General features: G+C 48.7%; 1 protein-coding gene across 1 annotated transcript in view; it reads right to left on the bottom strand.

Annotated features, from left to right (window-relative positions):
* Positions 1 to 12,980, bottom strand: part of GRIK4 (glutamate ionotropic receptor kainate type subunit 4) — a 418,916-nt gene that overhangs the window by 83,423 nt on the left and 322,513 nt on the right. Inside the window, exon 11 of the mRNA XM_012773499.2 lies at positions 1,471 to 1,578. Within this exon, the coding sequence (XP_012628953.2) occupies positions 1,471 to 1,578 (108 nt within the window). The remainder of the gene's footprint in view (positions 1 to 1,470; positions 1,579 to 12,980) is intronic.

The raw sequence follows: 12,980 nt of genomic DNA, 5'->3' as shown, positions 1-12,980 counted from the left end.
GGGAAGGGTAACCCAGGCACAGGGAACAGCAAGTGCAATGATAACTATTCATTGAATGAATGAATGAAAACGTTCAGTGACCCCGTCTCCTACCAAATGAGGGGGAAACTCAACATCCTGGCATTCGAGTTCCTAAGCACTGTGAACTCGACCTGCTTCTCTGACATATGCCTCTCCCCTTCCCCACGGATGCCTATTTCCAGGGAAAACCTGTACATTTCAGCATTTCCTGAACACCTTCTCATGCCCTCCTTCACTCACTTCCCCCTCCCCACTCGCTCCCTGTCCTTCAGAGCCCAGCTAAATGCCCGTTCTTCTCTGAAGGCTTTGCTGACCTCCGCCAGGGCTGGGCCCTCTCTCTCCGACCTCCTCCACAGCTCTAAGTGTGCACCTCTTTCCTGCATTTTATCTCCCTCTGCCTGCAGTAAATCAATAATTCCAGCCCAGGGCCCCTGGGCCCCGGGAGTTCATGCAGGTAGTGATGGAGGTCCCTGAGCTCTTTTTATTTATTATTTTCAAAAGCCTCAAAGAAACGGGCACATTTGCAGACCTCACACAGCTAGCAACGATAAGGCTGAGCAGGCTAACTCGTGCACCGGTTTTGCTTTGGGCTGAAATGATATCAGTGTGGCAACACTGGTTACCTCCTGCTGACAAGACGCTGTGCCAGGCAGGGAAGGACGCTTTTGATTAGTTAAAAGAAGGAAGGGGGGAGGAACAAACTAATTACTGCTTAATACATGCAGTTGGTTTAATTGACAAATCTTTTAAAGCATGAGGTCTTCAGGGGGGGAGACAAATACCTTGCTGTGTGTGCACTTGACTTATCCCATGTACTAAATTATATCCTCTTTGAGGATGCAGACCGAGTCCTACTCATCTTCGGTCTCCAGGACTGAGCATGGTGCCTGGCACGTGGCGGGGGGGGTGGGGGGTGGGAGTAGAGGGTGGATTTGGTAATTATTAAATATTGAATCGAATTAAAAGGGCAGATGGCCCCTTGCCCTATAGATTAATCGAGAACTCTCTTTTCACCATCTGGAAATAAAGGAACAGGCCATGTAAACCCACAGATGCTCAGGTGTCCACTTGCGGGCTGTGTGAGGGAGGGCCCCGTGTCATACACGGCAGGCAGCAAACAAGGTGGGCTGCTGGGAAAGGGCAGGGAGCCCCCGGCGGACTGGACCCAGCCCCCGAACCTGGGCTGTGCACAGCCGTCAAGGTGCCCTGAAAGAGGCATCCACAGACGCTGGTGTCTCCCTACCCCACCCCTCTTCCCCAGCTGCTTTGGAACTCATCAAATATCATTTCCATGTGAAACAGCAACTCGAGTGTAATTACACTGTCATAAATTGGCCTCGGCGCTGTGATTAGAGCTCCCATCTTCTGTCACGGGGAAGCCTGAGAGTGCTCAGAGCCGGGGAGGCACCCCAGGGAGCTGCAGCTGCGAGCCCGGGGGACCCTGCTTACCAGGATGGTGGTGACGACCAGGGTGGTGTTGAAGAGGCTGTCGGAGATGTTAGAGGCGTACAGGCGGCTGTCCATGCTGAGGCCCTCTGCCACGTGCCACTGGCCGATCTGCGGACACCAACGGGAGAGGACTGGGAAGAACTGGAGGAAGGAGAAGGCTGGGCAGACCAGGCCCCCGGACCTCCAGGGGTGGAAGGAGCCAGAGGCCAGGCCCTGCCTCTGGTTGGGCTGCACGGGAGCCACGGCAAAAGGGAGGGGTGTGGAGTGTGCAGCGGGGCCTGGACCGGGGCAGAGGACCGTTATACAGGGTTGGGGGCGCTGAGAGAAGACGGGAGTAAAGACTTGGGAGAGGTGGGAGAGAAAAATGGAAAAGTAAGTCAGGAATGGAATGAGGTTCAGGGAAGTTTGCTCTCACAGAAGGGAATGAAGCATGGACTCACATGATTTTGAGGCAGGGATGAGGTACAGAGTTATTTTGCTTTGGCCGTCAATCGCTGATTATCTGAATAAGAATCAGAATAGTACAATGGGGAGAACCAGGCTCTTTAATAAATGTTTGCTGAATGGTTAAATGAATGAATAAAGAAGGAAGACCCAGGTTTGAGTCCAGGTTGACTCGCTTGCTAGCTGTGAAAACCTGGGCAAGTTATTTGAATCGTTCAGAACCTCAGTTTCCCCATCTAGAAGTGGGGGTAATGACGTCTGCCCTGCTTCCTTCTAAGAGCTTCTTGTGACCTCAGAGATCATGCATGTGACAGTCTGATGTCACATTATTCACCCAGACCCAGGAGCAGAGATCACAACTCGGAAACCTTAGGAAAGTTCCCGAACCTCTCTGAGCACGATTCCTCATCTGTAAAATGGGGACAATAATGGAAACTTCACTGGGTCACTGTGCGAATGCACTTAACCTGGCACTCAATAAATGTTGTTTTCCTTCCACAGCATCTTTGCCTTTCTGTTGCTTTTTGTTTCCTTTGTCTTATTGTGATAAGAACACTTAATATTAGATGTACTCTTTTGCCAAATTTTTAAGAGTGCAATACATTACTGTTGATTATCCCATTGTCTTAAAGACCTCCACAAACAAAAGCCAAGAACAAACAAACAAAAAACTCTACAACTTCATCAGTTCTCCATTCTAGAAAGTTACCTAAACCTAAACTTAACAGAAGTGGGTTTTTAGATTGTTTGTTTGCTTTTCCTAATGGAACTCTTTTCATAACTAAATTTTTTTAAAAAACCATACAGATACACCCAAACACACACACACACACACACACACACACACACACACACACACACACACATACAATGGCAATATATTTGTCCTAGCTGGAGCCCTTGGCAAATCATGGCTGTTGCTGAGTGTTTTTAGGTGGGCAGCCAGGGGAGACGGCTGACAGCTGGCTGAAAACCCAACGAGATGCACACGGCCACCTCTGCCAGGCATCCCCAGGCAGTGGCAGCGGCTTCCCTGGGAAACCCACACGAGTCCCCTATGAATGCCATGTGGCTCCAATTCCCCATAGCTGGGCTCTGGGTTCTCTTATGGAATCTCCAGAAACAACCAAGACATGTCGCTCCCTCGTCCCCCACCCCACCCCACGTGGCTCACAGCAGCAGGACTGGCCTTACGTATGCTCCTATTCCGGCACCTTGCTCTGGGACTCGTATTCAGAGGCAGGGAAAGCCCTCATCTCCTAGGGGCAGATTGCTGTTGTCTGCGAGGCACAGGCAGAAGGCAGAGAGCCCTCCGCTGGCCTCTGTAGCTCCTACTGTCTCCCAGAGGGACCAGCCAGGCCATGTTATTGCCTGCGCTTCTGCTTCCTCCTCCTGTCTCTGCAGGGGGAAGGGGTGAGGAGGATGAGGGTGAGCTGCTGGCTTTCCAAATGAAAGGGGAATAGTTACTGGGAACCTGCTGTGGTAGATGTATCAGGCTCTGTCCTCTCTTTGAATTCTCCCATCAACACTTTAGAGTAGTTTCAGTGTCTCTATTTTATTTGCAAAGAAACTGAGGCTCAGAGAAGTTTAACAGCTTGCCTAAGGCCACCCGGCTGGGAAGTGCAGTGCAGGTTTGAACTCAGATCTGCTTCCTAATTCTGTGATCCCTCCTTTCTGTGCCTTCCTTTTAGGGTGAGATGCTAATGCGCCCTTCATTTAAGCAGGCCAGGCCAACCAGGGAATGCCTTGGAGGGGCCTCAGCCACCCAGTAGGAACTTCAGAGGCATAGCTTTCTTCCCCTTGGTCTTGACACTCTGCAAAGCCAGATGAAATTACTGTCCTCTCAGAGGCTCAGTTCTCAGTTTTCAAAATGGGTAGAATTGGCCCCTGATGCCTCCTAGGCTGGGAAGGACTGTATTTGGACAGAAGAAACATGAAGAGCAATGGGGTGCGATATCAGCATTTGGGCATTTGGGGCAGGACTGAACTTCTTTTGTCACTGTAAACCTCTACTTCACACTAACAGGGCCAGTGAGATCTCGGCACCCCCACCCACTGTCCCTTCTTGCTAGCCACCTGCTCTAAGAAGCCCCAACCCCAGACTCCCTGGGCTCACCCCAGCCACAAGACAGCTTCCCGCAAAAGCCAGGGATAGAAAAGCTTTACCCAGAGCCAGATCCAACAGCATGAGCAGCGCACCCTCCCACCCGGCCACCTCTGGGGACATGGCAAAGAGACTAATTAGCCCCCAAGCTCCAGTCAGGAAATGAATCTCCCACCCACCTTCCCATTAGTCCCAAAGAAATTAATAAACTCATCAGATACAACAAAGCGGCTTGGCAGCTATTAACCAGTGCAATCTAATTGCAGAAAGGCAGTGGGAGGGAAAGGAAGAGACGGAGCCAGGTGCCCTGGGATACGCGCTAATTGCCCCACCCACTGGGCACCCTCGATGCCGCACACGTGCCAGGGCGAGCAGGAGATACCGTTCTTCCATCGCCGGCAATCTATGGCTCTGCCTTCGGCCAAATCCCCTTGCTCCACTCTGCTGACACCTGCCCCCCAAACCTCCTGTAGGAACAGCTGTTTCGAAAGGCGCGTCCACGTGCCCACATGTGCAGTCTCGATTTAGCCTGGATAATGTCTCTCCGCGGCTATCTCTGGACTCTGTCTCTCCCACTTGCTCTGCCTCTCTACCAGTTTAGAGGCCCCAGGGGGTTGCAGTGAAGAGAGAGGGTATGGATTTGGGAAGTACCGCTGCTAGCCTGCATACAGCATCTTAACGCACATGAGAAAAACGTGCTCCTCTGCACTGACTCGGCCCTGCCAGCTCACGGCCGCGAATGCAAGTTCTGGTTGATTTCAGCCTGGACTCACCCTGGAGCATTACACAACACAAGGGCCCCAGAGCAGGAGCACTTGGGCTTATCCTGGCTTCCCTTCTATGAGGTATGTGATCTCAAGCAAGCCAATGAATCCCTCTGAGCCTCAGTTTCCCCAATCTATAAATTGGGGATTAAAATAGTAATTAGTACCTCATAGGGTTCTTAAGGAGATTTAAATGAGAAGGTGTATGTGGGAAGTACTATGTCAGTATTCATTAGTTCTTAAGCAATGCCATTGCCCCAGACAGAGGTGGGATCTCTGCTCTACAAAAGGCTTTGCACTGTGGACTTTATTAAACAGACTGGGTCAATGTTTCAAAGTTTGGTTCCCAGACCAGCAGTCTTAGCATTAGAAATGCAAATTCTCAGCCTCACCCCAGATGGACTAAATCGGGAACTCCAAGGGCAGGGCAGGCTGGGCAACAGCAGAGCTGCAAGAGTGACCCAGAGGACACACAGGATGACAGGAAGGGATGGGGTATAGAGACGAATAGTGATTCAGTGACTTCGCACAGTGAGTGAGGAAATGTTTAAAAACTGGCTCTCCGGAAAGAAAAGGCCCTAATTTGTAGTGTTTGCCAATTTCTGTGGCGTAAACACTCCCACCAGGATCGATTCCAAGCTGCCAGCATGACGTCACCGAGCACAGAGCTTAGATGTGTCCCACAGGCTCTGGCCAGCTGGGGCAGAGGCTGGCTCCGGCACACATGCTTGCATGGGCTCTGTGCTGGGCACTAGAAGTTTATGCATATCCAACTCATTGCCACTCCACTTAATTAGTAAGGACAGTGAAGTCCAGATAAGTTAATAATTTATGCAAGTCACAGAGCTGGTAAGTAGAAAAAAGTATTCAAAACAAGGCCAATGTGCCGCTTAATTGGGATCACAATATTTAAAACAAATGTGCAGTCTTTCTAATTATGGTTTCTAATTTTATTAGAAGAGACACTTTGTGATAGAGTGTTTAGTCACATATGAAAATTTAGGTAAATATAAATTGATATAGGATGTGTCTGCCTGTGCACAGAAAATATCATTTACCCAACCTCCCTAAGGGACACAGATCAATATAAATTAATAACAATCTTGGTCCTTTAAGCACTAAAATTCTGGAGATTTTAATTATTTATTCAAAAGCATTATTTCCAAAAATCCTTTCTAAAGGAAGTATATGTTCTTCCATTCTCTTAAACAGAGTGAGCATCTTGACCTTAACATGCAGCGCTAGCATTATGAAGCGGCCGCTATGCTGTGCTGTGATACAGTGCTGCCCTACAGGTTACCGAAGTGTGCAGGGCCACTTGCCCGCAGTTCCGCGCTTTTATAAGTTCATCTGTCTCCTTTTCATAGTGTCTGTTTCTTTTCTCACTGCGAGCCATCGCTTTTTGCTCCTACTAGGATGGCTGTCTCTGAGCCTCTGTCCCTCTGGGAGCTGGGTTCAAGACCCCTGTGTGGAGGAGCCAGGCACCAAGCTTGGAAGAATTGCTTGTAAGGAAAGCGTGGACAAGGGGGCTGATAGGGCCCGGGGACTGCGGTGACTGAGCTCCGTGGCATCAATAGGGGCTGCCCACCTTTGGAAAGGTGATGACTGTACAACGGAACGAGTGTCAGAGACCTGGATTTGGTCTGCCGTGGGACCCCAGGTCAGCAAGCTGGTCACTCCCCTAGCAACGCACCACAAAAGTGCCACAGGGGTCCTGGGCTGCTCCCTGCCAGGGCTGGCACAGTGTCACCTGGTGTCTGACCTGTCTTGGCACCTGGGACTCTCTGTGAATTTCCTCCGGCCTCAGCCCTCCCAAGCCTCGGCCCTAGTCCAAGTTCCCACTGAGCTTCCCTGGGACAAGACTCCACTCTGGGCCTGTCTCCGTTCTGTTCTCCACACAGCCCAGCCATCGATTCACAATCTCACATATGGTCACGCCAGATCCTGCTTAAAACCTTTCCATTCTTCCCCATTTTGGAGGTCCATATGGTAAACGCTGAAATTTTGCCTACCAGGCCCCTTGAGGCCTGTCCTCTGCCAGTGTCCCCTGTCACCTCACCCTATGCTCTCCAGCTTTACCTGTGCTGCAGCCACACCTCCCTCCTTCCCCTGTTCAGGGGCAGCGAGCTCCCTCCTGCCAGGGTCTCTGTGCATGCCATTCCCTGCCTGGAGCTCTCCTTGCCACACAAGCCCCTGCCCCCCAGCCCTCTTTCAGCCAGTTCGGGGGTGAACCAGGGGCTGCAGGCTGAATGGAGCCCACTGCCTGTTTCTGGAAATAAAGTTTTGTTGGGGCACAGCCACACCTATCCATTTATGCACTGTGGCGGCTTTCATCTACAACAGCAGATTTGCTCAGAAACTGTGTGGCCTGCAAAATCTCAGTGTTTACCATCTGGACCTCCATAGAAAATCTTTGCCAAACCCTGATGCGGTTTACACATGTTAATCCCAAGAAGCCCTTCCTTATCTCCCATAGTCAAATTTCTCCCAGAACCATGTTCTTTTCCTTCGAACATTCATTAACATGACTCTTGCTTGCTGCCTGTCTTTCTTACTATACAATAAGCCTCATGAGAGCAGGGATTATAGTTGGTTTTGCCTGCCTTTTGATCCCTAGACCCTGGCACAGTGCCTAGCTTATCACAGATGCTACAGTACAATCTAGTTGAATGAATGCACCCAGAACTTTGCATGTATTATCTCATTTAATCCTCAGCACATCGCATTTTACAGATTTGAAAAGTCGTTAGTCCTACTGAGATTAGGTAATTAATGTTCCCAACGTCACACATTGCAAAGTACCAGAATGGGGATTCAAACCCATGCTCTCTCTATCCCCAAAGCATATGCTCCTAGCCACCGTGCTACTGCGTTACAGGGTGAAGAAGACAACGATGGGAACAGGCGTGACACAGTGCCCGGCATGCTAGCAGCACTGACACAAACCCCACCAAGTTCTTCCCTCTGCCCCTTCTCGCTGCAGTATATGAGCCCTCAGGCCCTTTGCTAGCAGACCAGACTCGGAGGCCCAGGGACCAGCATGCCCTGATGCCAGCCAAGGGGGAGCCCCGGCCATTCTGCCTGCTCACAGCCCTCTCATGCCTGTCTAGAGTCATGCAGGCTTGTCATTTTGTCACTTTGTTCTCTCCCGAGTAGGTAAAAAGAGATTCGTTTTTAAAGCCCTGAGGGATTTCCTCACATCCTTGCCTGCATCTGTGGGTGTGCACAAAGCGCCACGCATTTAATATTTTATGTACATTTAGATGATAGTTCTTTGCACTCGGCGCTGTCAGGATCCAGCCTCTTCTAAGGAGGCCGCTGTAACTCGAGGCAGGGTAAGGCCTTCTGCTTCAGAGTCAGATTTTGTAAACACTTATTGATCACCTTTGCATGCTGGGCACTCAGCCACGTGCTTTGCTTACATAAATTTCCCTGATTCTGCACAACAACGCTGTTATTATTCCCACCTGAGAAATGCAGGTTTAATGTAGGCTCTTCAGACAGCAGTAATAATGCTTAATGTAGGCACTTTCATACAAGTTTTGTTGAATGAATGAATGAATGAATGAAGCCTCAGAGACAATCAACTTGCTGAGGATCACAGAGTTAATAGGGGATTCAAATGGGATTTGAACTCAGATTCTATTGACTACTCTGCCAGCCGGTTGAGTTAGGACAGGTGTAGGCTTGACCTTAAGACCTGGGCATTCCCACGTGCCTCTCTGATTACCTTGAAACTTATTAGTTGGAGAGTACAGCCCGAAGGGAGTCAGTTAAAAGAGCCGATAGGAGTGATCCTGGCCAGGACCCAGGGTGGTTGCTTAGGAGCCTGGCACAAGGGGATGCAGAAGGCAGCAGAAGACCCACGTTTTCTCTCCTCCTGTGCCGTGCTTAAGCTGTATGACCTTGGGTAGGTCACTTCACCTGTCTGAATCTTCTTCATCTGCAAAACAGCAATAAACGAACCTACCTACCCAGAGTACTGCGCTGTTGTTGATAAGCAACTGAGGCCACGCATCCAATGGCTTTTAACAAGCCATAGGGAGCCATGAAGATGGAAGACAACAGAGCTACTGGGTATCCTGTGGGATGCAGCCGACCAAAGGTGGGAGAGTTGGGTTAAAGTTCCACCCTGCCACTTACCGTGTGGTCCCGGGAAGTCGATTTTGCTACCTATAAGATAAAGGCAGTCTCCCTCCCCTTTTCCCCTCACTGGGATGGTCTGAGGCAATCACAGATGTGACCAAAGTTTGAAGGCCTATCCAAATGCAAGCTCTTTCTATTCCAGACCCTGAGCCTGTTCTCCAGGGCCATCCAAAGTTGGATGAACCATAACCAGTGACCCTTTTTTCTTTTTTTAACCTCAGATTCAGGGTTCTAAGTTGAAGTTCTCATTAGGAAGGATGCATTAGTGTCACCCTGAGTGCACAGAAGTGATTTTGACATAGGGGCAGGAAAAGCGATGTTCAGCTGTGAAACACTATGGCCAGAGATTCCAGGAATAAACTGAGACTGAGTTAGTGTTTCAAAGTCTCTGACAGTGCAGGTCTGCACCTTGATATAAAACCAACCAGAAAGGCTTGTAATATAAGCCTCCATGGTGAATACCCTGCCATGAAGGCATAAATGTTTACTGCACTTAAATCCAATATCTCCAATCATACAAGTTTATTTTACATGGGAGACTGGGGCGTGAGTAAGCAAGAGCCCAACTCGGTGCTGGAGGGCTGATCTGGGGAGTAAAGGGAGTTGCTGAAGTTGCCACAGACCTCATTCTTCTAGCCAGAGGAGCCATCAAAAATGTGCTTGAGCCCAGAATGCTGTGAAAAACCAAGATCAAAAGACAGCAATGGGAAATGCCAAAGGTAAGAGATCAAAGGCAAGTCCAGGGAAAGCTGGGAAGAGCCCACATCAACTGACCCTTACCTGGGTTTTATTAAGCCTGCAACCCAGTTGGTCAAAGGCAGTGTTTTGTTAAACTGTAGCTTGCAGTCCATTAGTGGAATCAATTTGGTGGGTCAAGACCTGCATTTTAAAAAGCAAATCTATGTCTAGGATAGATCAGAGTACAATACACATAGCAGGGGTAACTGTTGTTTCAAAAGCTTTGGTTTCAGTTGCGTATAGGTGGGTGTTTATTCACATCCTGAATTGCAACCTAAATGTAAGTTATGCTCAAGAGATGTGCAGTGCCCGGCACAAAGGATCTAGACACCCCTACCATTCACTACTCCACCATCAGCCCTCAGCAGAGTACCTGGAACATAACTGATGTTCAAAAAATACATGTTTTGGCATCAATGAACTCCTAGTCCTGGTCACTTACAACTAACAGACTTACTACATTATAAGGAAATTGCATAAGCTAATACTTTTGAACACTTACCAGGTACTAGACTAAACGCTTTACATGTGTTATCTCATCTTCCCAACCACACTCTAAGGGAGGTGCTGCTATCATCCCTGTTTTACAGATAAGAAAACCACGGCTCAGGGAGGTTGAGTTTCTGGCCCAAAGTTCCACAGTTAATGCAGATTCAAACCCAGGCAGGGCCACTGTGCTACACTGCCCCAAGATATAAATCCACTTGGCTGTGGATTTATAAACATTTACTAAACATTTGGACCATTCTTTATCCATCGGTGTTTGTCGTAAGCATCCCTGTCTGAGATGCCCCATTCCTAAGCTGGCATTTGCTTTTCCTCGTCTTTGATTCTGAGCTACGTATTTAGAAGAGGATAACTGCATGCAGCTTGAGAAAGGGAAGAGTAAGGGACAGTGGAACAAGTCGAGTGTCGCAGTCCTGGCTTCCTGCCCTGCCTCTGCGGCCAACCCACGGCCCCTGGGAGGCCCCTGTCCAGGCTCCTCACACTCCCTCCATTTTCCTGGGCTCGCCTCTCACTCATCAAGATTCAGCCTGAACGTCACTCCTCTGGGGAGGCCCTTCCCCCCACGCTGTGACTCAGTCAAGACCCCTGTTACAGAGACTCAGGCAGACTGTCCCCAACTACTTCTTTGTAGCACTCATCACACTTGCAATCATATAATTATTTAAGTCATTATTTGCTTAAAGCTCATCTTTTCCACTACATAATTCATTCCATAAGTGATGACACTCGGTCCTGTTCACCATCACATCCCCAATGCCTGGGGTGGCATCGGCACTTACTAAATATTTGGCGACTACATGAATAAATTCCCCTTTGGGGCTCCAGCTCCCAGGACAGCGCTTGGCCTATGATGGGTGCTCAGTAAATATCTGTTGAATTGAATTACGGAATTCCTTTGGGCAAGTCACTTCGTTTTATTCTTCAGTTATATTACCTATAAAAGAAGGATATAGGCTAGTCCTTTTAAGCTCAAACAGGAATTCCTGAAAATCCTGGGTATGTTTATAAAACGGTGTGGCTTTTCAAAGTGCCTTGAGGCAGAGCCTAGGAGAGACGGTCCTAAGAGGGGCAACCCTAAAAGACCCCAGACAGGTGCCTGCAGGAGGCCACTGGCAGCACAGCTGCCCAGACATGGAAGTGAGGCAGGGGTCACTAAGTGGGGGATGCAAGGAAGGCCCCTCTCCAACCTGCCACAAAACAGCCCTCGCTGAGCCCTGTGAAGTGAACACAGTCACAGGAAGGATGCAATAGATGTGTGGACCCAAGAAACACAGCTAAGGACAAAAGGAAGAGGCTTTAGAAAGAAAATCTTCTGTCCAATAGATGGAAAAACTTTCTAACAATGAGAGCTTTCCAAGATGGAATACGCTGTCCTTTTAGGTAATAAGTTCCCCAACACTGGAGGCATTCAAACACAGACTCTATTTCATGAGAATGCATTTGCAGGAATCCAAGCAGCTGATTTGAGCACAGGTCTAGAGGATCTTTATTATTCCTTTTGGCCCCAGGACCATAGGATCTAGGCTCCACTTCTACATCAGGGTAACCAGGAGGAAGGCAGGGCAGCATGGGTCCTTGGACTCTGAGAAAACAGGAGAGCAGGAGTATGGTGCAGGGAACGCGGACAGAAAAGGCCACTGTAGGAAAACTTCACTCCTATGACTGCTGATTCCTGGTCTTCTCTCCTGGCTGAACCTCATTACGGTTCATTCTGGTTATGCACGGTGGTTCTGTTCTATGAAGTTGCCACAGACACTGAATTGGGAAATTCTGAACCTTTGCTCCTGGAGGAAATATAGGGTTAGATTCCTGCAAGGCTCCAGTCACAACCTTTCCATCAACCAATGGACACATAACTCTGTTTCATGTGTGTTTCTGTTTGCAGACACCTCATTTAATATATGTCGTTGATTCATTAACATTGAACAACAGCACTCTCACCCATGCCTGAATAAAGCTTACCTAACACAGGTACTTTCTCTGCAAGGCACATCAGAGCTTTCTCGTGCATGGGGACACTGGATAGTACTTCAGCACGATGCTTGGGAATCACCTTAAACAGAAAAATCGCCAAGAAAAAGCACAAAAAATGCAAAAGAGATAGCACTAACTGGACCGTGAAGGGGACACTTGGTTACGATATGAGCTGAACCAGGAAGGCAGAGTGCGCACCTTGCTTAGCTTCAGCAGGAAACACGCACGTTGGGAAGACTCGAATTCTGTAAACGCACCGTGAGCACTGATATCTAGGGTTACAAATAGACTTTAGCAAGGAGTCAAATTTGCAAATACAGACTCCACAAATAATGAGGATCAACTGTACTTGTCTAAACATGAATGTCTGGCGTTTGCCAAGATGTACTCAGACTTCCATCCCTAAACCCAAACCTCTGGGATATGAAGCAGCATTTGGTCTAGCCCTTAGCACTCCTCCTGCCAAAGAGAATACAGCCACACGGGCCGTTCCCAGAGACTCCAGTGACAGATAAAATACTACGTAAGGTGGGAGTGGAGCTCAGCCCACCCCAGTCGGCGTCACTAAAAATGCCACCCTCAGTGATGCTCCCCAGGATTTAGTGGGCTCCCCGCCTAGCTCAGAGTTTCAGAAGTTAAATTTCCCAGACTAGGGCTGGGAGGATGCTCACATCTCTTTTCTTTTTGGACAAAAGTACTACATGAGTTTAATAATTTCTTTTGCCTGTACCATAACTTCCTCTTTTTTTGTTTTCTTGCATAGTTAAAAATCTCACAGACTCTCTTCTAAACATTTTGGGGGATGATCAAATCGGCCTTCCGGAAATTGGCAT

The sequence above is a fragment of the Microcebus murinus genome, chromosome 4 (genome assembly GCF_040939455.1).
Source record: "Microcebus murinus isolate Inina chromosome 4, M.murinus_Inina_mat1.0, whole genome shotgun sequence".
In the NCBI taxonomy this organism is placed as follows: Eukaryota; Metazoa; Chordata; class Mammalia; order Primates; family Cheirogaleidae; genus Microcebus; species Microcebus murinus.
The sequence above is the reverse complement of the archived record's forward strand: the minus strand, read 5'-3'. Positions and strand labels throughout refer to the sequence as shown.